Source organism: Neopsephotus bourkii, unplaced genomic scaffold (assembly GCF_033783945.1).
Source record: "Neopsephotus bourkii isolate Nb327-2 ecotype Australia unplaced genomic scaffold, CSIRO-AGI_Nbou_v1 NB_151, whole genome shotgun sequence".
In the NCBI taxonomy this organism is placed as follows: Eukaryota; Metazoa; Chordata; class Aves; order Psittaciformes; family Psittacidae; genus Neopsephotus; species Neopsephotus bourkii.
The window spans coordinates 1-26,819 of record NW_026900668.1 but is presented as its reverse complement, the minus strand read 5'-3'; the positions used below and the strand labels follow the sequence as shown (position 1 = coordinate 26,819).

Here is a 26,819-nt window from a genome sequence, read left to right as displayed (position 1 = left end):
TGTCTCTCCAATTTAGAGACAAGAATGTCGTGTGGGACAGTGTCGAACACTTTGCACAAGTCCAGGTAGATGACGTCAGCTGCTCTCTCCCTGTTCATCAGTTCCGTAGCCCCAAGGCCACCAAATTGGTCAGGCAGGATTTCCCCTTACTGAAGCCATGGTGGCTGTCACCAAGGTTTTGGAGCAGATTCTCCTGGAAGGCACGCTAAGGCACATGAAAAACAACAAGGTGCTTGGTAGCACCAAGTGATTAAGCAGCAATTAAGTGGATGCAGCAGGCCACAATTACCTTTGCCTTGACAAATGTGGCTAGCTTCTGTTTTATCCACTACAACATTTCCAACACAGTAAATGTATCACCCTGTCACCATATCCTGGAAGGATCTGGATAAAGAAAACACAAAGAAACTCAGGAAGACCACCAGAGGTGCTCATATTTCTGAAGCATACCCATTTCACAGCTAAAGATAATATGAACCACTTTTTTTTTTTTTTCTCTTATAATCTATATGGGAGCTGAACACTTGGATAAGTGTGGCTGCAAATAGCATTACTCCTCGCATGTGTATCTTTGGAGAGAGTTAAACCCCCGTAATTAGCAAGGCTTTCTGGTGTACATTCACAGTTGTAAAATGTTTTAGCTGGATGTGAGTTCTGTTTTATTAATGCTCAGTAATGATTACATAATTTCAAATTCACTGTATTCCTTTTTCTAAGTTGTTATTTTGTGATGAATAGCTCCAGCCTCTGGGAGGGAATATCTTGTGATTTCAGAGTCCCAGATTGCTATATGCTGAATGCTCTTCCCAGTGTCCTGACAAGGGAGTCCTGATAACTCCAGAAGTCAGTATGCAAAGTACAGCCATAAATTCAGAGGCATTATTCACAGGCAGGAAACTGACACCTACAGAACCAAAATATGTGAAACATGATTTTGACAAAGAGAAGTAGCAGAGAGCTGGGGATGGAGAGTATGCTGGGGACAGAGAGGGTAGACAGAGCCATGGGCTATGCTGAAGTTTAGTGCAATGGTTTGGATATCCAGGGTATGCATTAAATTTGAGCATGACAGAAGAGGAAGAAAGGCTTAGGAAATAATGATTTTGACAAGAGGAGCTCTGTGGGGTACAGTTGCCTAAATCAAAACAGCAAAATTTACTTCAATCAGAAGGACAATATCCATGAAGAATTCAAGAGTACATGGCTAGCAACAGAAACTGTTTCCAGCCTCTGAGTTTCCTTCCCACACAAAAATGCCAGCTATGCTACTGTAATGGCAAAGGCATTGCTAACACATTAAAAGTAGAGATCAGTCCTTTCTCTGTGTATCCATATGATGTCATGCTCGTCAGACACATTGTTTTATCTCATTTCTGAGGCTCCAAAATAACTTCTGGGGAAAGCAATGTGTGGTGGAGAAGGCGGGGTGAAAGAAGGGAAGAATACTTCTCATCCATCTCAGGTGGAGAAGATTACAAGGACAGAATAATGGTCTCAAAGGTAATACAGTTAGTAATACTTTTTGGTGGGCTGTCCAAAGAAAGTATAACTCAGCTACTCTGACTTAACAGATTTATTAAAAAAAAAAGTAGGTTGAAGTAACAAGAACAGATAGGCAGCTGTGAAGCAAAGCTGACTCAATCTTATTTTTCACCAGCAGCTGACATTTTGTTTTTATGCAGACATCTCCTTACATCACCTTTGCTGTTACAGTTCCCTGTGAATATACCAGGGTCTCAAGACTGAAATGGCACATACCATCAGCTAGACAAAACCAGCAAAGGAATGGTGGTGGTCATGAGGAGATCATGAGATGCTGTGCTACTCAGTTTCATATTTCCAGTTGTTATATGCTGCTGAGTGAGGATTTCAGCTGTTGACTTAGATCCCCAAGACAGGATGTAATCAGACTTTGCTCAGATGCTTTTTGTATTTGACTTTGAAGAAGCCCTTTTCTCCCATACCTGAAGCTCATCTCATTATATTCACCCAGCTTTATCTGTGGGAAAAGGAATCCAAAGATTTGATCTGAGAAAAGCAAGGGACAAATTAGGTGATGTTTTTAGTTTTTACTGCCAGGTTCATTGCACTAGAAGTTAACTTAAAAATACCTGCAGCCATCTCAATACTTTTCTTTAGGAAACTAATTCTGTGCATAATACTGAAAATCAGAAAATATTTTAAAGTGGTTTTAAACCAGACTTTTCAGAAAATACTACATGCAGCTGATCTTTTTATTAGAGATTCTAAATAGAATCTAAATCGAATAGGAGTGCAGTTGAGAGGCTTTCCATGTTCTTTCCTCTACAGCTCTTTCCAGAAATACATGCCCTATACAATCAATATAGGTAATTATTCTTCAAAAAAAATGTAGCTTGTTTCACCTCAATTTCTAGTCCATTTAAACAAATTATATTTTCTTTTATCTTTTGTGACTAGCAATTGTAGGTGGTATGTGTTCATCTGATGAAGTGTTCATGCTGATGAAGATACTGGGGCCACCTCACTTCTCCACAGTACCATTTTGTGAGCTCAGCAAACACATCTGCACTGAAATTAGAAGCTAATATGGGAAAAGACAGAATGAAATAAATATAGCAGGTAATTTTGTCTCTTGACTTAGCTCCCCAAGATGATGTTCAATTGCCTCTTTGCAGACTGTATCTTTCTTGTAAGATGCATTTGAACTGTCTGAGCTCCAGATGAACTTGATGTAAGCAAGCTCCATCGAAAAGCTGCACAGCTTTGCTTGCATAACACTCTAGCCAGATCTGCCTATCAAAAGGTTGCAGCCGTATGTCTACAGCCAGGGCCTGACTTTAAAACCAGACTTCTCAATTAGTATTCCGTGTGTAGTAATTTTACTTTGGGGCAAATTTAACAGTGTGCTTAACTCTCACATGGTAACTGGGCAAACCACTGGTTAATGCATGTGAAGCCATGTTAGTAACATCCTATTTTAAAGCACTTTCTTAGTGTCTCTCCAGCTGATTAATTAAAAAAACATGTTAAAGAAAATTGTAAGAGTCCTAAGAAAACTGCAATACATGATGTACCAACTAATTCTCAGCAAAACGCAGTATTTGTAAAACATCTTTTACCATAACTGTCATAACTGCATAAACCTTTTCTCCAGTGTATTTTTTATTAGGGTTTCCTGCAATCATATCAACATACAAAACAATCAGGATGTTGACATATAGAAATGTGAAATTCACTGTACAAAGATAAGGCTCAAGTTACAGGTATATTTTCCCCTTAGTCTCCATTAAATAAAACAGGTTTTAATTCTTCCCAGAGTTCTGTTTACAAATGTTAGACAAATCACAAAATATATCTCAAGTACATACATTTTACAATATAATCCAAACACAGACAGAAATACACAATACTGTACCTATAGATGCTCCATAATCCAAGTCCGTCATCCTCACCAATAAAATACAAGACTGCTACTCTCTCTGAATACACCCAACCATATCCTTCTGCATGTAATACGTGGTCCTGGCCTTTACATTATAGGATTCTCATGCTTTTCATTTAAATTAGTTTGACAGACCAGAAAGTACCAGGAAGGAAGTGAAGAACTTCAAAAGGCCAGGCCTGAATATATGCACATGATTAGTAAAGGCAGGCACATGTGCACACATACACTTGCATTTAACCCTACATAAAACTTCACTGCACTGCACATTTTTTGAGATTATGTTCTCATGCAACTCAGCTATTTTCTGATAGAGTTAAATCAAGCATAACAATACGCCTACTTTTGGAATGCTGTAATTTACAGGGACAAGACTGTATTTTAGAGCATAGGCTCTAACTTTCTTTTTTTTTCTTTTTTTTCTTTTTTTTTGGTATAATTACCAGACTTACACTACTCCATACACAGGAGCATGTATGGAACCATGTCTCTATAATCCAGCAGGATGACAGTTCTCACAGCCTTTACCACTTGAAATACCTTTTCTGACACCTTTGTTTACACATAATGTGAGTAATTTCACATTAAGGTCTAACATCTACTTTAGTTCACTCTGCATTTCTAGGCTGAATGATTATTACCTCAAGGGAAAGGAACATTTAGCTGCAAGTAGCACAAGAAGAAATACACAATCTTATCAATAATGATTCTGGGGAAGAGACTAGCAAGGACAAACACAGTCAAGAGGAAAAAAAAGTGTTTAATTTAGCATTTGTTGGTTGGGAAATGAATAGGAATCTGAAAGTTTTCAACTGAGAAAGGGAACTCCTAAGCCCTGTAACTGTTTTTTTCCTTTAAAAACTGGAGAAGATTAGAAGGTAAGGATAAATTCTCCAAAGAAATTGCCATTTTCAAACTTGATATTTGCAAAGGCTTACATGAGAAAACCAAGCAAAACTGGTTCTCTGATACTGAAATGAAAGGAATTTATTCAGTAGGAATTAGAGATGCAGTTACAATGTGTTAAATGCACATCTAATAAAATAGCATAAATATGTCTCCAATTCATAAATACCTAAGCAGAAGAAAGACTGTGAGGCCAAAATCAGAGTTCCCTATTTTAAATATGAAATACATCAGGGAAAGGAAGGCTAAAAGCGTTCTTTTCTTAAATACAACCTCTGTGGCATATTGGAGGGCCACCAAACATTCTCAGCACTGACAGGAATTACTTAAGCATATTCTCTAAGCTATATTGGAATACCTTTAGTTATACAAATCCATGTTACATGAAACAGCATTAGATACGTAACTGGATTTGTAATAACAAGGAAAGAGGGTAAGTATAGTACTGTAATATATGAAACGAAGCATATTCGTATGCACAGAAAACATGTCTTAGAGATTAGTAATGATGGGCATCAAGGATTAAGATGCATCTTTTACTTAAAGCCTTTAATGGTGAGTCAGTAGAATACTCTTATGTCAACTGTACAGCCTAATGCTTTGCTTTCAAAAAGGAATATAAAACGTGTTCCTTTTCCTCTTTTTCTCTATAATTTTTAAAAGTAGGTCACTCACCTACTAATTTAAGTGAGGGCTTTGGCTTTTTTTCTTCCTACTTACTATTATCTACTTTGATGTTACCTAAAATAATCTACATTTAGACTGAACTCACTCTTTTCCAAAATGTCTCTATCTTGTAGAGACTTTCTACAGCACTGATACTATGTAAGACAACCTGACAGCTAAGAGGAAGTACCATTACTTTCCTTTCTGCTCACTTCCATAAGCTTTACAACTGTGCCTTTCAGAAATTCTTCTGCGTACTTGGTGTCCTTTCACCTCCCCCAGGCAGCCCCTACTGAACTTGAGTGAACTTTCTATGTATTTCCCAAACCAGACTCTTTCTTTATAGACCTATATTAAACTTACTCATTCTGCAGCCGCTAGTTTAAAAACAAGTCATTGCTAAAACACTAAAAACATCCCACGTTTCCTTGTGCATTTTTCTTACCAACTTGTACATTTAAATAACATCTGAAGTTGTCTTTTGCTAAAAAATTACCAAAATATTTTAAACATGTAAAATTCTAAAAAAACCAAACAAACAGAAAAACAAACCAAAAACAAAAACCCAGCATAAACATTGCTTGTATAGGCATTGGTTAGAAGACTGCTGCACTAAGGAGTATATTCAAAACAGTTTTTCTTTCAGTTTCATTGGATTTAGTGTCATGGACTGAAAGATTATGGACAACGAAACTTATTGTGACCCCATCTTACATGATGTAATAGATGAGCAGGAAGTCTGAAATGCAATTAGAATAAATCTTCCTTTTGGTTACTGAAACCTGACCATAAAAGCCTGTAGCTAAACAGGAAATTTAACAATGCAAAGAGAACTTAAGAACTTGAAAAATCTATGAGTTTATCCATGTATGGATATGAAGACAGCTACTGTCTGGAACAGGTACTGTTTTCAGGGGCATTATGGAAAGCTGGCACTAACTGAAATTTTGAATATAGCCCTTAGTTTTACCATATTTATTTAAAATTTAAAAGCTGCCCAGCATGTCACGAATGAAGTTTATTTTGCAAGCCACCCACTGCCTAAGGGGGCAGTAATACTCAATATGAAACTGCTGAAACTCAGGTGTCTGACGAATTTCATGGAGAAAAGAGATTTGAAGGTCCGACTCCAAGAGAACAAGGAGAAGAGGGAACACAAACAGTAACAGTCCAAGGCCTACAAAGAGAAGTCTGGAGAAACTTTTCACAAAGGCATTCACCTCTATGTTGCCCATTAGAAAGTCATAGCTCCACCTAAGCGCTCTGCGAGCTTCTTTCAGTTCTTCCTCCTCTGCAATCAAAAATGCATTTTCATCTGCTTCCAGTTCCTCAAATGAATCTGTATCATCTTTCTCATACTCTACTCTTGGAGAGGTATCGAAGAGCATGTCAATCTCATCATCAACAGGAGTGGGCAGCAAGCTGGCACTAGGATTGTATACCAGTTCTGAGATGGTTAAAGGTTCTTCTTTCATTTTTTCTTCCTGTTCAATGGCAAGATCAACATTCTCCCCAGTGTCCTTAACTGGAGAGCTTGAGGTCACTCGGACTGAAATCTCATCTTCCCTTGGCAGTTGGACACCTGAAAGAAAGAGACAAAAATAGTGATCCTAAATTTTTGCCCTAAAAAAACCTCACCAAAACCCTCAGCCTTCCAGTAGCATCTAACAGGGATTGGAAAGAAGATTCTGCAGTCATTTTGCATATCGAAACCAGACCATGCACGGTTTGTAAAAACTGGAAAAAGCCTTTAGAAAAGTACCAGAGGAGAGGAACTTCTTTACAACACTGCAGTATACCAGAGCTGCTTGACTTTGTCTGATACAGCTACTGCTAATAACAGTGTAACACAAAGGAGAAAACAGAACAGCTAATTTTGTACTGGCAATCAGACTTCTGATATAAATGAATACCTAGTACATCTGAACCGGTACTATTTGATGGCCAATAATAAGAAAAACAACAACAACCCACCTTTATTTCTTTGAGGTGAATGAGGAGAAAGTGGTATGGTTGGGAAGTGATAATGGCTGAGGTTGGGAATTTTTAATAGAGCATGAAATTAGAAAGAGACAGTAGATTAGCATTATAAATTCACATTAGAAGTTGAGAAGATAAAAGAAGAGGAAGGCAGACACACAGTATTGGGATTAGATATCATTGAAACAGAATGAAAATGTCTCATCACTTTAAAAAGCTCTCTCTCTTCATGTCTTGTTTTAGTTCCAGTCATCTTTCTACTCTTCATACTTACAGTCTCTTTTCCCTCTCCTTTAAATCTTTCTCTTTCCCTTACAGAAGAGTCTTTCTTAGCCTTACTGGAATGCTTATTTCTTATGACTCCTCTCTCTGCCCAAGTTCTCTCAAAACTCACTCCCCTTTTTCCAGTCTAATACTAACAGCAGTTAAGCCTGCACAGAAGTCTAGCTGCTTTGTAGCTACATCAACACTGCAGAGACCGCTGCTAGTTGTCAGCTGCAGGAATGGAACAGACAAGAGTCAAGTACAGAGCTCAAACAAATTGATGGGAAAAACAGTTTTAAATTCGTCCCATGTCTAATGCTCATTACCATCATCAGATGCCAACTATCTATGGTCAGAAGGAACAGACCATGCACATTATCATGTGCAACAGTAATATATAGTAACATGTGGAGACAGTGTTCTCACAGGAAAAGGCATAATTGGTACATAAACTGAATAATCCTGAAAGATACAGCAAGGCCGTGAGAGGCCCGAGGAAGCTTAACCAAGCAAGGTAAGAAGAAGCTGTAATTCACCGAGTTAATGAGAACTGTGGACTGTTGGCAAGCTTTCGAGTTCAAGTTCTCACACCTGTGCTTAACCAATTATGTGTTAGTTGCTAAGGGTCTTCAAGACATGTATCCAATCATAATATGCCAAATCACTGTAAGTGCCTGTAAGAAATGGTATATAAGGAATTAAAGCTTTGTAATAAATTGGCATTCGCTGATCACATTGATCGTTCCTGCGCTGTCCATGACTCCCGTGTTGACAGTAACACTTGGTACTTATTATTTTGTGATGTTCCGCATCTCTTCATTCTTTTGTAATGGCTAATCCAAATGCAGCATGCAGATAAAGATTGAGTAGGTAAAACCAATATAATGTTACATGACTTGTCCAACAAACAACTTGGGAAATTCACGTCAGTGGACTATTTATAATTCAAATCAGGCTAATTTTTTTATATCAGTGAAAGATCCGTAAAAGTGAACTGACACCATCAAAGATTCTTTTCAGTTTTAATGCTGCAAATAATTGAGGTTCAGAGACTTTAAAACAATGTGGAATACAAGAAAATGTATTATTACAGAAAAGCAAGTGATCAGAAAAGAAGTACACCTCCAGTGCTAATTAGGCTAGACATAATGGTTTTCAGTGTGAAGTAAATGACTCTCAGCAAGCTCTATGAAAGTTTTCTATTAAAAGATGGAAAATATACAAAAAAAATAAACAAAAGGCCCATTATAGTTATATTGAGATGAGGAAAATAAAGCATGACTCGAACCTTAAGATGCATCACTGCTCCGTAGACATATAACACAGGGGAAAAATGGAAAAGCGAAAATCCGTATCATAAAGACAGCTACAATATGGGAAAATACATAATTTAGATCATTTTGGATCATAATTCTAAGCTACAATTTTAAATAGTAACTCAATTGCAACTGACCAAAATTCTGCAAAGAATCTCACTTCGAAATCAGAAGCATTTTCACGTTTTCTTGATAATGTCACTGATTTTTAGATACTTTTCACTCCACTGAGATTAACTTTGTTGCTGAAACCTGATTTCCTTCTATTTGACTAGATATAAAAATAATATTCTTGTGTCACTCGCTAATGATCATTAGACCAGCAGCAGACATGACTACATTTCAGTGAAATCGGGTGATACAAACCCTACCGTGGACTTTCTCAATATTACAAATTTTGCATTTCTTGAATGACAAGGTCTTACCACCTCCAGTTTAAATTTCTATCTATTTTTTTTTTCCTTTTTGTTATCTACCATAACTACCATACTCAGGGCAGGACATATCCATTAAAATCTCAGTTTCATAACTGATACCAGATCTCTGAACCACCAGGCCAGTAGACCTGCCCTAGGCCAGACACAAGCACATGATCACATTTCTGCCAGATCCCAAAATACTCAGTATTTGCTGAAAAATCTGTCAATACAAAGTTAAACAAGCAGATCAATATTTTGTGAAAAAGGGCTCCTGTACTAGGAGTCACTTGTTACGACATTTTTTCATGGAAATACCTACCATAATAGCCTGTTGTATGTCAGAGTGCCTGACAGTAACCACAAAATCCTCTATGCAACCTTTGAAGCTCTGTTTGTTAGCATGCTCTCCACACACTGAAAAGAGTAAGTAAGGTACTTGCTAAGTTATCCCAGACTTCCCAAAAATTGGGTTAGCAATGACTTTTTAATATCTGGTAACTTTAAAATCATACTGAACTTGAAATGCCAGTAAATACAAGATAGACTATGCAACATATTACAGATACTTCTAAAATGCATTAACAATTATAGAAAACCTGCACACTAACTTACTTACATTTAATCACTCCTTGAATAAGCTAGCTTGGTCCTTACCTTACAAGACAACTCCCTGGATCCCCTTCCTAGAGCATGCTTTTATGTGTCATGTTACATTCATTACAGAAAACCTCTTCATTACAGAATATAATCCTCGGGAAGCACTTCCCTACTCCCCTTCAGTAGAGCACATTAACCACCAAAATTAACTTTTCCTTTTAAGTCTTCAAAATGTCCCCAACAGATCTCTTGCTCTGTAATTTGCTTCCTGTTCTCTGAGAGATACGTTGGCCACACCTCCAGGTGTGGTATCACATTCTGGCTATATCAACCAAAAAATGACCATTTCTCCTCTGAATAAGCCACCTAGTAAAGCTAAACTTGGAAGACAACTGTTTTTCTTCCTGGGTTAGTTCTCTGGTGGTTTTTCTTCCTGAAATGGGTTGACAGATGTTTTTGCAAATGCAGCACATTAGCAGGGAATGATCCTTTCACTGTGACTTAGCCAGCAGATCTGCATAGATGAATTAAACCTTGTCCTCAATAAAATGCAAATGTCTCCTTATTAGCTTAATTTGACTGCCCAGCTAACAATTCCTTGCCTCAAGTACTCTGTCCTTTTCTATCACAGCCATTTCAGACATTCTACCTATTTCAGCATGAAACACATTTTGTGCTGGAATTTATTGTCTACACCAGTCTTTGCCATTAACAAACATATCTGCAACACTCATCAAGAGGAGGATACAAACTGATTGAAAGTAGGTACAACAGTGTAGGACCACTAAGAGGTGAGAAGAGATTTGGGTGGATCTTTCTCCAAAGCATGGTGTAATAGCAAGTAATGCTGGATCATCAAACCATACTTGGAGTCATCTGAGGATGCAACTCATGCTATCTTAAAACATAAAAGCCAAAATTCTTAAATTCCAGAGCACAACATTAAGCATCTACACATATCTTTAAATTTACAAGGACTACAATTTGATTTTCAAATGTGCTTTTCACTTTCTCTTGAGTAAAAGGTAAGTTGATCCACTTGCTCAGGGCGCTTCAATATGGATTAAAGGACCTAATTTTAACCACCCAAATTTGAGAATCCTGTCTGTTGGCTTATCTATACCTGCTTAGATGCAAGGTCAGTAACATATCTTCATCATGTTTCTCATCATAAAGAGGACAGCTGCAGATACTGCAGAGAAAGGTCACCCCAATTTATGGTTCTTGAGCCTTCTCTCCTTCTCCAGAGTAAATTCAAACATGCATAAAATACATAGTGAACATAAATAAGAAAGATCATATTAACTTTCATTAAAACTGTATTTTTCTCAAGTAACTGACAAACTTTTAACTTTATGATTAACCTGTAGACAGAAGGCAGGAGAGGAACCCTTTCAGATCAGGGGTTTTAAAAATGGAATGTGTCAAAGTTCCAAAGCGTATATTAACCTTATAGTTCCCTATGTAGTTTGAGCAGATAATAAGTCAGCTATCTGAAGCAATACAACCAGGTTGAGACAAAAGGAATAGATCCCCAATATCTTCCAATGGAAAAAGAGAACATAAAAGCTAAAGCAAGTCGAAAGCCAATGTCCTTTAATTACTCTACAACACTGGTGCAAATCCTTTACTCCTATCCATACATAACAATTATTTTGCTACCACCCTTATAGGAATAATGTATAATCTTTTAGGCTATATTTTGAAATGCCTACTAGTTCTGTAGTAATAATTAAAATTTGTATTGTGTTTAGATTTAAAGCACAATGACTTGAGTATTACATTTAATCAAGAAGAACTTCCTTTCATTCTTCATTTTATATTTTTACAGGCACTTACATTCCACAGGTCAGAATCTTTTAATACATATTATCGAAATATCAAGTAAATGAGCTCAATTTTATTTCTTACGTTATACACCCCTAGCAAAAATTTGCTACACTTTTCTGGCAACTGGACAAAATTTACAGAGACAGACAGTTTTCACTGTGCTAGCCAAAACTCAGTACTTCCCTTCCACCAAGTACTGGGATTGCTCCAAACTTCTAACTTCCCACAGCACATAGGAACATGAACAGCTTAATAAAACATGACTTTACAGCGTTCATCTGCTGCAAACATGAATGTGCAAGAGGTCTGACATGAAGATTGTCAGCTGCTAGTGTTTCTAAAGGTGCCAAAACCAGCAGCTGAGGATTAGCTGGATGAAAGGCAGTCCCAGCTCCGCCATTCTTGAGAAGATTCAGTTGCTGGAAATACAGCCCACAGAAAAATGTATTCTCTGCTTATTTAAAAATTCAGTTCACACACTGTCTGGTGGCCAGATATACTGTATACAGCTTTACTGTATTGCAAACACAACTACACACCTGTAAAGGCTTTGTATAGTGGAGAAAGGAATAAGAGTGAGCATTTCCTTCTCTTAAAAAGAGATCTGAAAAAACCGACATGATCTAAAAAGAGCCGTGCTTGGAATACTTCATGCACATGTGTAACCTGTATATGCAGTAGCCAGCCAACTGCAATTAGGGCAGTTCCTTCCTATCCCTTTTACTACTTCCTCTAGAAGTATTGTGTATTGGTTTGCTTATTTTCAAAGTGGATAAAATTTTTTTGTGCTATGAATAGAGTGATCTTTCAGAGGGGAGAGGGTGACTTTCTCACATGAGCAAAGTGCTCACATGTCACAGAGAAGACGTAGGAAAGAGAAACAGAATCTAGAATTGCAGTAAACTCAAATATTCCCCTTCGCAGGACCTGTATCAAAACAATCTACATCACAGTCAGATGTGTAGCCCTCAGAAGTAGGAGGCCACAGTTCTGTACCTTACTCACATCCTGTACCCACAGAAGACACCTGTTCTAGCTTTGCAAGGAGAATAAATCAATGACAGTTTATAGTAACTCCTTTTTAGGTAGTGGCCTGGCTTTCCACCTGGCCATTCCCATTAGTTCTACAAGAACTTCTAGAAGAGAGCAAAGCCCTGTCACAGCTGCCAACTCACATCTGTTGCTAACAATGTGACTGTGGTGTTACAAATTGCCCCCCAACAGCATTCAGCTAACGTCACAGCTAGTGCAGCCATTAGTACTGTTTATAGGATGCCACCCCACTTTTAACACCCCGCAAAGGGCACCTAACTCACAAAGGTAGAAGCAGAACACACCATTCACGACAGTGGATGCTCTGGAATCTGTCTCTAGCCTCCCTCTGACCTGGAAGAAGCCCACCCAGCATTGCTGACCTCCTTCCAGAACTAGGAATAAGCAGTGAAAAGGCTGAAGAGAGTAGCAGGAAAAGAACTGTCAGGGAAGCAGGAATGAGAAGGCAAGGTACATCTGTCAACAGCTCAGAGAAATCAGAGGAGCTGGTGAAGGGACTGCAGCGAGTCAGTGTCTAGCACCAGGCCGAAGAGAGCAAGGCTGAAACTAACCGGGCACTCGTGTGAAAGCCTGGCACCAAAGCAAAGGACAAGCTGGTCATTTCAGCATCTCCACTCAGCTTGGGGTGAGCCCTCCCAGTGCAAGTCAGTGTCGTTCTGAAGTGGTAGCAGCCACGAAAGGGTTTTCCCAGGAAGTTATGCTCCCTGCCATGAGTTTTGCACAAGCTAACTTCAGCCCTTACGTTTCATACCATATCATGCTGATATACAGGCTTTATGCATGTGTACACCAAAAGGAGTAGCATCCTATAAACAGTACTGCAAAATCAAGAGTGTTAAGAATCGATGTAGCCCCAATTCATAAATCTGCTACTAGACTGGTGTCATCTTAGAATCATAGAATCACCTGTGCCAGAAAAGATCGTTAAGATTATCAAGACCAACCACTACCCCAGGACTGCCAAGTATCTATTGTATCTTTTTGGAGCAAACATTTAACCTCAGAGGTGTAAGAATACGAAATATGTAAATAGTAATGCTTTTTCAATACTGCTCTCTATTTTTGAATCGAGGGAATTGCTTTCTCATAAACAATACAGTTTGCTTTTCATGAAGCAAAAGCAACCAGGAGCTGTTGCTGCTACAATGTAAATCACTGCAAGAAACAGGTACTCCCATAGCTACTGTGCTTACTGTTTTCTGATTTTCAGGAGCCAAAAGTCTGAGAATATTCTGGTCTTTGCCATATTCTCAGTTAATTCTTCTGTAAATACTCATTTCTAAAATGAAGATTCAATACAAAGGCATAGTTTTATATAGGTGCATGGAAACTGAAATCTGTCAACCACATATACAAAAACACCAAAACTAAACAGTACCACAGAAAGCATGGAGAAACAGTTTTTGAAATGTCTTAATACTGTAAGGAAACAGACATACAGATTGAGAGAGAGACCAATCCATCTTTGGCAAAGGGATTCAGTATAAAAACAAGGAAAAAAAATGCCAAAACCACAAACCGACTTTGTTTTGGTTGTTATCCAAAGCAATACTGAATACTTTTTGTTCCTTGGGTTGCACACTGTTATATGTAGTGAGAAATAGATCCAGATTAGACTCTTTCCCCACTGCACCCCAGTACTATTATTCAATGTATTAAATTATTCAGTCTTCAGAAAAATAAAACCAACAAAGTTATGATCTGGCAACCCACTCATCTGCAGTAAAACACTAAACTGCATCTACTACTGTATTCAGCTGACATTCAAAAGCTGCTACCAAACTATCTGCTAGTTTAAGAACTATTTAGTTTTGACAGAAATTATCACAGTTTCAAAGTATTTCTCCACCCCAGCCCAAGAATACTACAAGGGCAAAATTTGAGTCACTCATTTTTCAGCAATTAAGAAAAAAATCCACAATTTACAAGATACTTCAACAAATGTCATTTAAGTTTTGTCTCATTCATTCCCCATTTGCAACTCTGCTCCTGTCAGTAATTTGTCCTTATTCTCTGATGTACTTGATGTAACATTGTCATTTTCATGATAGTTCCTTTCCAAGAGACCATTATTAGCATAAAAGATATGAGAAGAGAGAGGGGAGAAAGGTTTGAGTAAAATGAATGTAAATTTACCAGCCCTTCTGGCTGTGATCTTGGAGCCATGCCGCAGTAATCGAATGCACACTTCCTTGTTGCAGTGGTTAACCATCCGCAAATGAATGCTTCTCTTGGTTTGGATTTTTACAAGACATTTCACCATTTTGACTATTGACTCCTCTTCTCAAAGTCTTCGAAAGGCTCTACCCATACCAGCTTTGACCTTTCACTGGGTTCCCACTGAGTTTTAAGAGACTAACACAAGTCAGTCTCAATGAATCAAATGACACGGTTCTAACACGGCCAACAAAAATATCCCAGTGGGGAACAGAATGAGAGGTTATTTTTAAACATTTCCAAATGCCTCATAACATACAATACAAACTTCCACAGCATCCATCTCAGTTAGCAGTTGCTAGCATAACAGCTGAACCACACACACAAGCATAAAAATATCCAAGGCATCAAAACATAGCATTGTGAAACAAAAGGCCAGCATTTAGGATCTGTTTTTCAAAGAGCAAAATGACACTGTGGCCATTATCTTTCTGAAGAGCTTCAATTTAGCTACTGATGTCAGCTCCCCACTGCTGCCTGGAAAATAATCGCATAAAACACATAGATTCAAAAGGAAAAATCCTATGCTGTGCTTACAAACCTTAGTCAGAAGGAAACCAATCAGATGAAGCCTAAAATCAAAGCTGATCTGCCCATGTATGAACAGAAGAAGGAAATTCCTAAGTCTGGGAAAAATGTGTCTCTGCATATGTGCTCCAGTTCCCACGTGTGGACAACTATTAGACACATTTTGTATACATCAGAAAGAAGGGATCTTCAGAAGGCTGTGCACCTTCCCTGTCACAGTCTGCAGAGATATGCAGGCTCCTAAAAAAGGCATGACGCACATAGGCTGGCTGATAACTTGCTCCAGCTGGAATCTGGAATACAACCACGTGCACAGCTTCAAACTGTCCTAATGGGAAAGGAGCTTTTACTGGGCCCACTGAAACCACAGAAAGGAGATAAACTGGAAGGAGTGGGCATGTGGGGAGCCAGTCTCTCACTTCCCAGAATCCCTGCCTTTAATGTTTATGGCATGTGTGCCATCTAAGTGTTCATTATCTGTTCATCCTTGTTTCCTCTGCACCATGAAATCAATGATGTGCATGTGACTATGTGGGAAAAAAGGGGGCAGGGGAGAGAGTCCTGAAAAGGTGTACTTTACATAAAGAGATTTTTCTCATGATAAACATCTGCTTCAATGGAGCTTTGGGAAGAGTCTTTACAGTGGTTCCTCTGCCCTGCCTGGCCCCAGAATATGAAATTCCAGCAGTGCTCCTTTTTACACATTTCCCTGCAGGGACAACTCTCCTCTTCTTCCTTTCCTTCTCTGCAAGCACTCTCAGGAAAGATCAAGTGCCCCTCTGCTTCCTATCTCCATTTCGTCACCGCTTCAAAAGTAAGATTCTGTCTGCTTTTGTCATCTTCATTCTCACAACTGTTGTAACAGCCAAAAGAGAATTATTAAAATCTCACTTAAAAGTGTTGAATATTCACTTTTTACACAGTTACAAGAACTGGAAAGCACCAATTCTTACAAAAGCCTAACCACCATCATGTTCGATATGCAAAAGACAGTCTAATCAAGGACAGAAGTGTCACCTGGACAAGGCTGTGAATAATTTCCAACAGGAGGACATTCATGTTGGTAAATAAACATTTATCATTTATGTTTCATGTGACCATGACCATGCAAAACAGAAATGACTGTGAGATGTCAAGTCACTGCCCACAAAGCATGCATACAAAACTGAGTGAGATCTATGTTGAAACCTTGCAGCCCTCTGTTGCTACCAATAACTCTCAGCAAGTAAGGCACAGGCTTTATCTCCTGAGAGAAAGAAGAGTGCATGATTTGACATTAGCAGCACATTCTGTGTAATGGTTTGAAGATGTTTTTCTGCAAAGATTTGTAAGACAAGAAGCCTGCTTCTCCACTGCTGCCCAGAACGTTCTGTGTGGAGAGCCAGCAAGACAAAGGTTCCTCTCAGTACCTAATTGGTTTTCCAGCTCTTATCACTCTGCTCGTTCCTAATTTGCTACTTTATATAATACACAGCTGATGACTCCTGATGGTAACTGTGGCAGAGAGACCACTGCCATTTGTGAGAAGGTAGAAAACAGCAGATGGTTAGGTAGCGCCTGTTAAAACCAGGAAGTATTGTTTATGAAAGCAAAACCAGTCCCCTCCCAAAACCAGAAAGCTAAAACTGAAAAACACCCCCCAAAACTAGCATCTTTCCATCACAAACAGAAAAATTCTGTTCAAGAATAACAGTTTCAATGTATTTGTGAAAAGGAGGTAAATCACCTGTCTTCAGATTTCAGAGGTTATCTTATTAAGGTGATGGGGGCAATGTTGTTTAGTTTGTGACAAAAGTAGTGATCTTACTCTGTAGACGAACAGCATAGTAAACACCTAGAAATCTGAGAATTTGTAACTAAGCTACAAAGGAAAGCTGGGAGAGCTATTTGTTGTTAGCACTAGTATTGTTATCTTGAAGCAAAAGGTTTGTTTGTTAAAAAAGTTGTTTTCAGACCTTGTAGGGATCAATTATATGGTTTGAGACTGTAAATCCAAGTTTGTTGAATACAGACATGGAGATGCACCCAGTGATGTTAAAACCTCCTGAGGCCAGAACACTCTTTGAGAGAGAGAGTCCCAAAAGCTTGCATGACAAAGAGTACAGTAGCGAGACCAGATTTCATTACATAAATGGAATAATGATCCATAAATGGGAGAATGATCTCAACATTTGAAACTACCAAAAACTAGTAGAAAATTACATTACATTCAACCTGTCCTACAGATGCTCACTTTGGCCTCTACTAAATTTAATGGAGTATTAATGGAATATTAGAACAAATTATTTAGCTCTACACACCAGAGAAATCTAAAAATGGAACTGGTATTTTATTTAGAAAAGTCACTAAGAAATCTGATGAACTCCTATATTTACAGTGTTTGTTATTATACACACACGCACGCACACACACACACACCCCCTCATGTACAATCAGCTAACAGGAGTATTGCTGCTGCTAATTTCACAGGGAAAAACTATTTGATGCTACATGATACAAGATGCTTCATGATTCTCTCTAATGTATTAAGATAAACTGTGTCTCATATACAGCAGGTATGATTTAAAAAATATGATTGTTGACAAGCTGTATATTAATTCTAACCAGAGACACAGTCAGGACTAAACAATTTTCTTTTTCCAATAAAAATTAAGTGCAGCAACATTGAGCTGTGCCCAGGGAAAACGGTGAACTTGATTACCTGTAACACTCTTCCTGCTCTACAGACATGACATGTGAACAGGTACTTAACATTATTATTTTGCTAGCATTTTTTTAATATTTGTTCATATTATTATGTGGCAAATTTTTCATGTGTTGTTGCCTCAGCTATAGCCATAAAAGATCCATATGCCTCTACTCTACAACCAAAGCTTACACAGGTGAGAACTCACGTGCAGACACACATCTAGTCTGGGAGTAGCTGCCGTGTGTTCATTCCCATACATGCTTTTAAGATGCAACAAAGACTCTGCAGTGTAAATGAAATGTCATTCATGCCACTTAATTGTTGTTAATGCAATATTTCTTATATTTGAGTGACACACAAAAATAAGGTTGCTAAAGGATAAGAGCTCTCTGTATACAACTCAGATGCACAAGCATATAATTTCATAAGAAAAACAGATTCTTAAAAGATCAGTGAGGACATCAACTTTCTTTTTTCTCAGATAGAGTGCAAGGTAGATCAATTAATAGAACTACTGAAGCATGCTACTTTCCCTTTGGTAGCTCTAAAGGCAAAAGTCAATGTTACCAGGAAAATAATTCATGTATGAAACCTGAGCACACAGGTATTGAGTAACTTGAGTTTCCATCACTTTGTTATACCCACATTAATATCCTGTGACTCAAGAGTCGTGATTTTGCCTTTTTTCTTTTAATTTTTTATTATTTTTTTTTTTTTAGTTGGACTATTCAAATACCTGAAGCCCTGATAGTATCTGGTGCTGGAAAATCCAGACAATGACCTACCACCTGCAAAACAACTGCCAAGTGATCAGAACAGGCAATAATCTGCCTCACCAAATTAGGTGGTGAAAGAAGGCAGCCATACAATTTTTGCATCAATACAAACAAACAAACAAAAAAATACAATGCTTTCAACTGCGTATGGAATACAACCACACAAAGGACCTAACAGGACCAACTGGAAGGGTCTAATTTTGCCATCTGTGACAAAGATGAATTTTGCAATCACACTTCTGGATACACTTAGAACTCCTTTAGGTAGGTGCCTTCTGAAGAATGTCTTTTAGGTTCAAAACATAGAAATGATCTTCCCAACCACACCTGACATTGACATATGTAAAATCTAATTCTCAGAATAACCTCCTACACACGACAGTACTTTTATGGTTGCATCTTTACAAAACCATGCCTCTTTCTTCTGGAGACAGAATGGACATTAGTGCAAAACAAGAGTCTGTAACAAGCAGTGTGAGAGCCTGAAGAATCTTAAGCTGTAGCAATAAAGGACTGAGAGATGACCTACAAAACCTAAAGCACAAGGACTTGAGACTAGTTGAGACTAGTTTTTTAATATGATAAAGTATGTATTTGCTGATGGCCAATCTTAGGTAAGTTAAGTTACATAACTATAATTTAAAACAGGAATAAAAGCACATTGAGGTAAGAATGCCAATTCAAATCTATGTGCTTAAATTAGTAACTGATCACCTGTATATTGCCCGTAAGTACAGACTGAAGATTTACCTCTTGAAAAACAAGACACCAACAGACAAACTCAGGATATTTATGCTTGCCATTCTGATAAAAAATAAAATGCTATTACTTTTTTTCAAATCCTCTTATATAAGTGTCAAATGCTAAAGTAACTATTATTGTGATATCACAGGCATCTAAAATCTTTCTTCCCACAAACAATGGTCACTTATGAGCATACCCTTTCTTACATGTCTGCAAAACCACTGGACAATTTGTGCTTTTTTGTAGAATAGCTTCACTTCAGCATGATAGCCATAGTAGATTTGTAAGACAGAATTTCATATGAGCTCCAGCTGTTTTTATGTTCCATCTGAAAGGATTATCCTAAGGAGAACAAGGCAGGCTGAAGATGCTAAAACACCCCTTCAGACTCTGCTATTGCCATCTTTGGTGGCTTTGTCCCCTAGCAACTGGCAAGTAACTGGCACAAAATCATGTGACAGTTTTTGTTAGTTGAGTTTCATACCACCCAGGTTCAACCAACTCAGAGTTCATCTCTACAGAAGTTTCAGGAAGAAGTATTTACTCAAGACACTGAGACCACCATGGTTTGGCCATATATTTTGCTCTTAACACATAAAGACAATTTAAAATTAAGAACAAGTAAGTTTTACTCAGTTAAAAGACGAAGCTGTGCATTCTCCTGTGTCTGCCCAAGGTATGCATATCTGATAGCACCATTATAGCCAGCCCTGCTAATATGTTGCTTGGGACCACCGACACAGCACAGCGCAGCATACTATGAAGGTCTTGGCCACATCAGCAGCTGGAACATTGGTATGCAACCAGCAGCACCATGCGGAAATATCAGCATTGGTACTGGAAGCTGCATTAGTCAACCCACACAATGAAGGGACATCTGACGTAGGTAGGGCTACACCATACTCTCAGTAGCATCAGCAGGCCTTTTAGAAAGCACCCTATCTCAGGCCCAGACATTTAGAGAGATGCCAAGGATGCCAAGGAGCTGGGGGGGTGGGGTGGGTGTTTTGGTTGGCTGGTATTTTTCATTGGTTTGTTTGGGTTTTTTTTTGCTTTTTAACTCCTTCTCCTAATTCCCTCTGAGGTGATCAGTGATAGTGCAAGGGAGAAGACGGGAATCACAGAAGGGGATTGTGTGCATGTGGGGAAGAGAGCTAGCATCAGTGTCAGAGAGCTGTGAGATCAGTTTATACTGCAATTTGGTAATACAGCCAAGTTCAATACAGGAAAATACTGTAAGAGAGCTAAATATTGTTAATGTAGCAGCTGGTAGTATTTAACTATGCATAACATTCTACAGGAAACCCATCAGCAAATGTTTCTGTTAAATTGTAGTAGTAATAACAATTTAAAAAGAAACACGACTTTCAAACTTATGTAATACACATTTGAAACCAACACCCTCTGCTGAGCATATAGCAACAAGTCAGCAGTTTCCAAAAATGAGTATCATTGCTTACAGCTGTGTGGAAGAGTAGTCTTACAAGCAGCAAGATGTTGTTATTCTGAGGTTCATGGCAACTGCCTAGCAGGAACACAGTGTTGGTATTTTGCTGCCAGAAAGCAAATTATCAGATACAGGTATTTCGCAGCAGAGGAAAACAAGTAATTGTTAAAATTAACTGCATGTTATGCAGCTCCTACTAGTAACTACACAGACAAGCTAACTACATGGACTAGATAATTCACCTGTTCTTACTACATTCAGTGTTGAAACTCAATAACACCACTGTTGGGTATTGTTTGGTTGGCTTTCTTTTTTTATTAGGAAGAATGCAGTTTTCGTCATTTAAAATGGCTAAGATGTTCATACCATTCTTTGTAATGGCTGGATCTGAAAAAGATAGGTGTTGAATGTGATTTTTATAATATCAAGGAGCAGACAAATACATGGAAAACTTAGTTCTACAAAATACATTCAAGCTGATCTTCCAATAACATCCCTTTTGTCAATGACATTAAATTAGCAGAGAACCTTTCCTTCGTGACCTTCAAATAATATCCCTTTTTGTCAATGGAGTTAAATTAGCAGAGGGTTTTTCATAACATTAGAACAGAAAGAACCTAAAAGTAAAGGGAAGCAAGAAAAACAACACAACCACCAGTAAAGTGCCAATTTTTACTGCTGCGTAACTGCAGTTAGTATTTAGTAAAATGGTGCTATGCTGAGATTACTTATTTCCTGCTAAGCTCCTTTCACCTGACAATCTAAAAAAAGATTCTAAAACTGAAAGCTTAACAGCAGTAACTTTCCTCACAATGTATCTTGCATGAGGCTTGTTCCTTAAGCTACTGATCATTTCTCAGTATGATGTGCAGAGCCTTAACAGTGGACTTCTAATAAAAATTACTAGAAATTTTCCATATCCCTGAGCCAGTAACATACCTTTTTCCATATGTTTTATAACTGTGATACTGTGAAATACTGGTAGCATTTGGCACAAATCGGGTAAGTGACTCACCATCGTCTAAAGGAGCCTCTTCCTCCTCACAGGGAGAAGGAAGGAGAGGTTGTAGAGGTTCCATGTTGATTATGAGTTGCTTGTTCCAGGAGGGAGAGCTGCGACTCTGGGTAATGCTGGTTCTAAAAGAATGGGGAAAACAGCATCAGCTTATTCACAAGGAAGCAACTTAAGTCCAATATGTGTCATCTTAGAATCATTTTGCATAAATTACACTAGGCCTTGAGCTACCATAACAAGCTTTGCACGCTGAACACTTCTTTAAACCATGTTATGCTGAACTCTCAGCAGCTATAAATCTTTCAATATCTGAAGTGTAAGAGAAGGTTTTGTGCTGGTTTACTTCCTTTTACACAGCCTGACTCCTCTTCATCTTACATAGGATTTCTGCATGTTGCTCCTCTCCCTGCTGCACAGTACACATCAGCATTCGGCTTCAAGGAAGGTGAAGGTAGAAAGAGTACAAAACGTTTTCCTCTTGTTGTTGCATTGCCTCCAGGAACAATCCCCCAGGGAGGATTTGTTATGGTTTGAGCACTGCAGACGAAAGACTAAAGCAGGAACAACTGCATCTTCACTGTCTATCTCTTAACACATACACACCGCTCTCATTCTCACCCACCCTAGACACTCTCTCTGCGCCATGCCTCCAGGTGCTCAGGCTGGTTTTCTTTCTTGTCTTAGTTGGTTTTAACAGGCTTTCCTCGTAGCAGGTGTTGAACTTTCTCAGGGAAATTTGAGAAATGCTGTTGATTCACTTCAGTCATGAGGCTCATTAGACTAAAATCACATTACTGAAAATGCAAAATGGCTCTTTAGAATAAGTTATCTAAGACTTACATGATACAGGCCTGAAGCAAGAGTCCTGCAATGAATCTGAACCATTACATTGTAACATATTTACTTTTGATAACAGCAAAGATGAAAGGGAAGAGGATTTAACTTGACTATACATAGGTATAGTGCTGAAGTTTCACAAAATGCATTTCAAGTTTGCACAGTCTCAAAATTACACATAGATTAACAAACTCAACAAAGTACCTATGCAAGTGAAAAGAAGGGACTGTGTGTTGCTGAAGGTTTAAGTAAACCTGTGATCCATGTCCTATTCTAGGTCACATTACATGTCATTAAATATTCTGTGGGGATATACAAGCTTTCTTCCTCAACTGCCATGATTCCTTGCTTATTAACATATGCCCAAAGCTACTTACGTCCACTTTCGCATTCTGTAAGCAGTCTCTAATAACTATTTTGTTTAAATTTTCACTATCCAAAGAAGTTTTTCAGATTACTGTAACTACAAGCATTCCAACTCAACGGTACCTCCAAGAGCTTGTTACACAACCCCTCGATCTTTGTGCTTGCTGTAAAGAGCTAAAAAACTAGTCCAAAATAGAAGCTGTGCTATGGAGTACACACAGGGCTCCTACTCCATATACTCCTACTCCATATTTATTTACCAAGATCCCTCCTTCAGGCATGGTCTGGAAGCAAAATATTAAATCATTCAGTGTGTATTTTTCAGAAGAACTTGCCACTGCATTAACGCTGCATGACTCCAAACTCGGAGAGATCTTCAGTCTGCAGTCCTTGTAATAGCCAAACACGAAGACACTGAACAGTAACTTCCTCACAACTGCATGTTTCTTTCTCAATGCAGCCTTGATACCACTGAATTGAACTTTATATAGAAATAATTTATATATACATATATATACAAAATATATACATATATATACAAAAAATACATATATTTACCTTCAGTCATATCATCCAGATGTTTTGCATCTGTAAAACTACCATTTCCCACCCCAAAATTTTCTGTCATAGAGTAATTTGTTTCTAAAGCCTGCTTTTCTTTTAGCTATTTTCTATGCTTTTTTTTTTTCTTCCTCCTTAGTAGTAGCTGGTGCAGCGCTGTGATTTTGACCTTCGGCCTGGGAACAGCGCTGATAACACCAATGTTTTTAATTGCTGCTCAGTAGTGTTTACTCTGACCAAGGACTTTCTGAGTCTCATGCTCTGCCAGGGAGGAAGGGAAGCTGGAAGGAAGCAGAGAAAGGACACCTGATCCAAACTAGCCAAAGAGGTATTCCATACCACAGCATGTCATGCTCGGTATATAAACTGGGGGCAGTCACCCGGAAGGGCTAGATCACTGCTCAGGTTGGGCTAGGTATCAGTCTGTGGGTGGTGAGTGGTTGTATTCTCTTCCCTTGCTATTTTGCTTACCATTATTATTATTGGTAGTAGCAGCAGTGACTTGTGTTATACCTTGGTTACTGGACTGTTCCTATCTCAACCCATGGGAGTTACGTTCTTTCGATTCTCCTCCCCATGCCTCCAGGAAAGAACTTCTTGATTTTCAATCAGACTGTGTTATGAAAAACTATCAAATACACTTTTAAACATGCCCATACACATGCACAGAATCTTTCAAAACCAGGCAAGATCTACGAATGAAATAAGAACATACATTTCTGTCATGATCATGTAATAACATTATACGTATAACCCACATAATAATCTAAGCTACTTATCTAACTGACTGATTAAATCCACCTTCATGTATGGCTTCACACATATTTCCCAAGGCTTCCATACTTCACTGTGGAAGCTCAGAATGACAGACATTACATCTCACAGTAAAGGAAAGAGAATTTCCTTGAAGAGAACAATAATCTTCCTTAGTCCTTAAACTTTAATATCAAACATGAAGACATACCTGTGAACTTCAGGAGGTTCCCTTTGGATTTTAGAGCTTGCCTCCACAACCTCTTTGGCTACTTTTCCGCTGCATTAAAACATGAAATAAATAAGGGAATGCAAAGCACTATACATACATGAACAATTAACTTACATTCAAAAGTGGAAAAGTAAAAAAAATAAAATAAAATTGTATGTAGTGAAAATACAATGCTGCGGATTAAAAATGCGGCTGACCGCTTGTCTCCAAAGCTACTAAAAAAAACCAACCTTTTGTAGTAGCGCAGTAGGTGCGACTGGACTGACCCACTAGTGCTCCCCTGGTCCATAACTGCCCAGTTACAGGGGTCATACAATCTCTGACTGGGCCACACATCCTTGTTTTTATAGAAACTTCATCAAAATGGAGCCCTATTCTGGTGACACTGATCTTTGACAAAAGTCTGCACAAACCCTCCAGTTTATTTACTAAGTGATGCTAAAGAGGTAACAGCAAATTTTCGAATCCTGACTTAGAATATAGAATCACAGAATCATAGAATAGTTAGGGTTAGAAAGGACCTTGGGCTCATCAAGTTCCAACCCCCCTGCCATGGGCAGGGACACCTCACATTAAACCATGTCACTCAAGGTTTTGTCCAACCTGGCCTTGAACATTGCCAGGGATGGAGCATTCACAACTTCCTCGGCAACCCATTCCAGAGCCTCACCAGCCTCACAGTAAAGAACTTCCTCCTTATATCCAATCTAAACTTCCCCTGTTTAAGTTTTAACCCGTTACCCCTTGTCCTATCACTACAGTCCCTAATGAAGAGCCCCTCCCAGGCATCCTTATAAGCCCCCTTCAGATACTGGAAGGCTGCTATGAGGTCTCCACACAGCCTTCTCTTCTCCAGGCTGAACAGCCCCAACTTTCTCAGCCTGTCTTCATACGGGAGGTGCTCCAGTCCCCTGATCATTCTCATGGCTCTCCTCTGGACGTGTTCCAACAGATTCATGTCCTTTTTATGTTGAGGACACCAGAACTGCACACAATACTCCAAGTGAGGTCTCACAAGAGCAGAGTAGAGGGGCGGGACCACCTCCTTCAACCTGCTGGTCATGCTCCTTTTGATGCAGCCCAGGATATGGTTGGCTTTCTGGGCTGCAAGCGCACACTGAAGCCAGCTCATGTTCATTTTCTCATTGGCCAACACCCCCAAGTCCTTCTCTGCAGGGCTGCTCTGAATCTCTTCTCTGCCCAGCCTGTAGCTGTGCCTGGGATTGCTCTGACCCAGGTGTAGGACCTTGCACTTGTCATGGTTAAACCTCATGAGGCTGTCATCAGCCCACCTCACAAACGTGTCAAGGTCCCTCTGGATAGCATTCCCTCCCTCCAGCCTACCAACCAAACCAAAATATTAGGTGTGAATGGATCCTCAAGAAGGAAAAGCATTCTATTTGACATGGATAATCACAGACATTTTCTCTTTCTGCAACAGTTCACCATGAAAAAGAAAAAAAGAAAAGCAAACACCTACCTGTATCGAAATCTACTGCCTTTAAAAAATATCTTGCTGCTGGACATGGTCTTGATTTGACTGGATTTTGCATACCTTGAAGAAAAATAACATGTCACATTTTCAGCACAGAAGGAACCTGATAAGCAGAACTGAACAAGGCAAACTACAAGCTTTGTTACTTTTATAACACAAAGTAATATTCAATTTACACAAATTAAAACATAAAGCGCACATATAATAATTCAGATAGCACATAACACTGAATGTAAACCAAGTTGATTACCTGGATAAGAAAGCAAGAAAATTAAATGCAGACACCTGCTGTGTCTCTTGGGATTTTCATTCACAGGATGAAGGAATGACTGTGATAAGCCCCTAGGACAAGTTTGCCCTAACACCACCTTGTTTATGGGAAGATAAGGCTAATTCCACTTTCTCACTAGTAAAATAAACACCTAATAAAGAAGCAGTATGCTTCTCTCCCTAAGTAGTTGCATTTCTTCATACAGTCAACTTCTTAGCAGCCGGTATTATATGCTACTGCTCCTCTGTAATCATGAAGTACAGAGCTACCTTTTATCACAGTCTTTTATCACAAGGATCATGAATGAGTACCTCAGATACACCATCTCCTTGATGTTCTCTGCCTTCAAAGTGGCAAATTGATTTTATATGGAATCTCTCATTCCCAGATAGTAATAGATGACTTCCTATAATCTGTATCTACTTGAAAATAA

The 26,819-nt window shown here is 38.7% G+C and overlaps 1 protein-coding gene across 1 annotated transcript; it reads right to left on the bottom strand.

Annotated features, from left to right (window-relative positions):
• Window positions 1–4,620: 4,620 nt before the first annotated feature.
• Window positions 4,621–26,218, bottom strand: LOC133221158 (FERM domain-containing protein 3-like; the record flags this gene model as incomplete). Its single annotated transcript, XM_061369846.1, has 4 exons — window positions 4,621–6,578; window positions 21,872–21,993; window positions 24,600–24,668; window positions 26,101–26,218. Coding segments are annotated over 4 exons (905 nt in total), but the record flags the coding sequence as incomplete, so codon positions are not given.
• Between the last annotated feature and the right edge of the window lie 601 nt (window positions 26,219–26,819).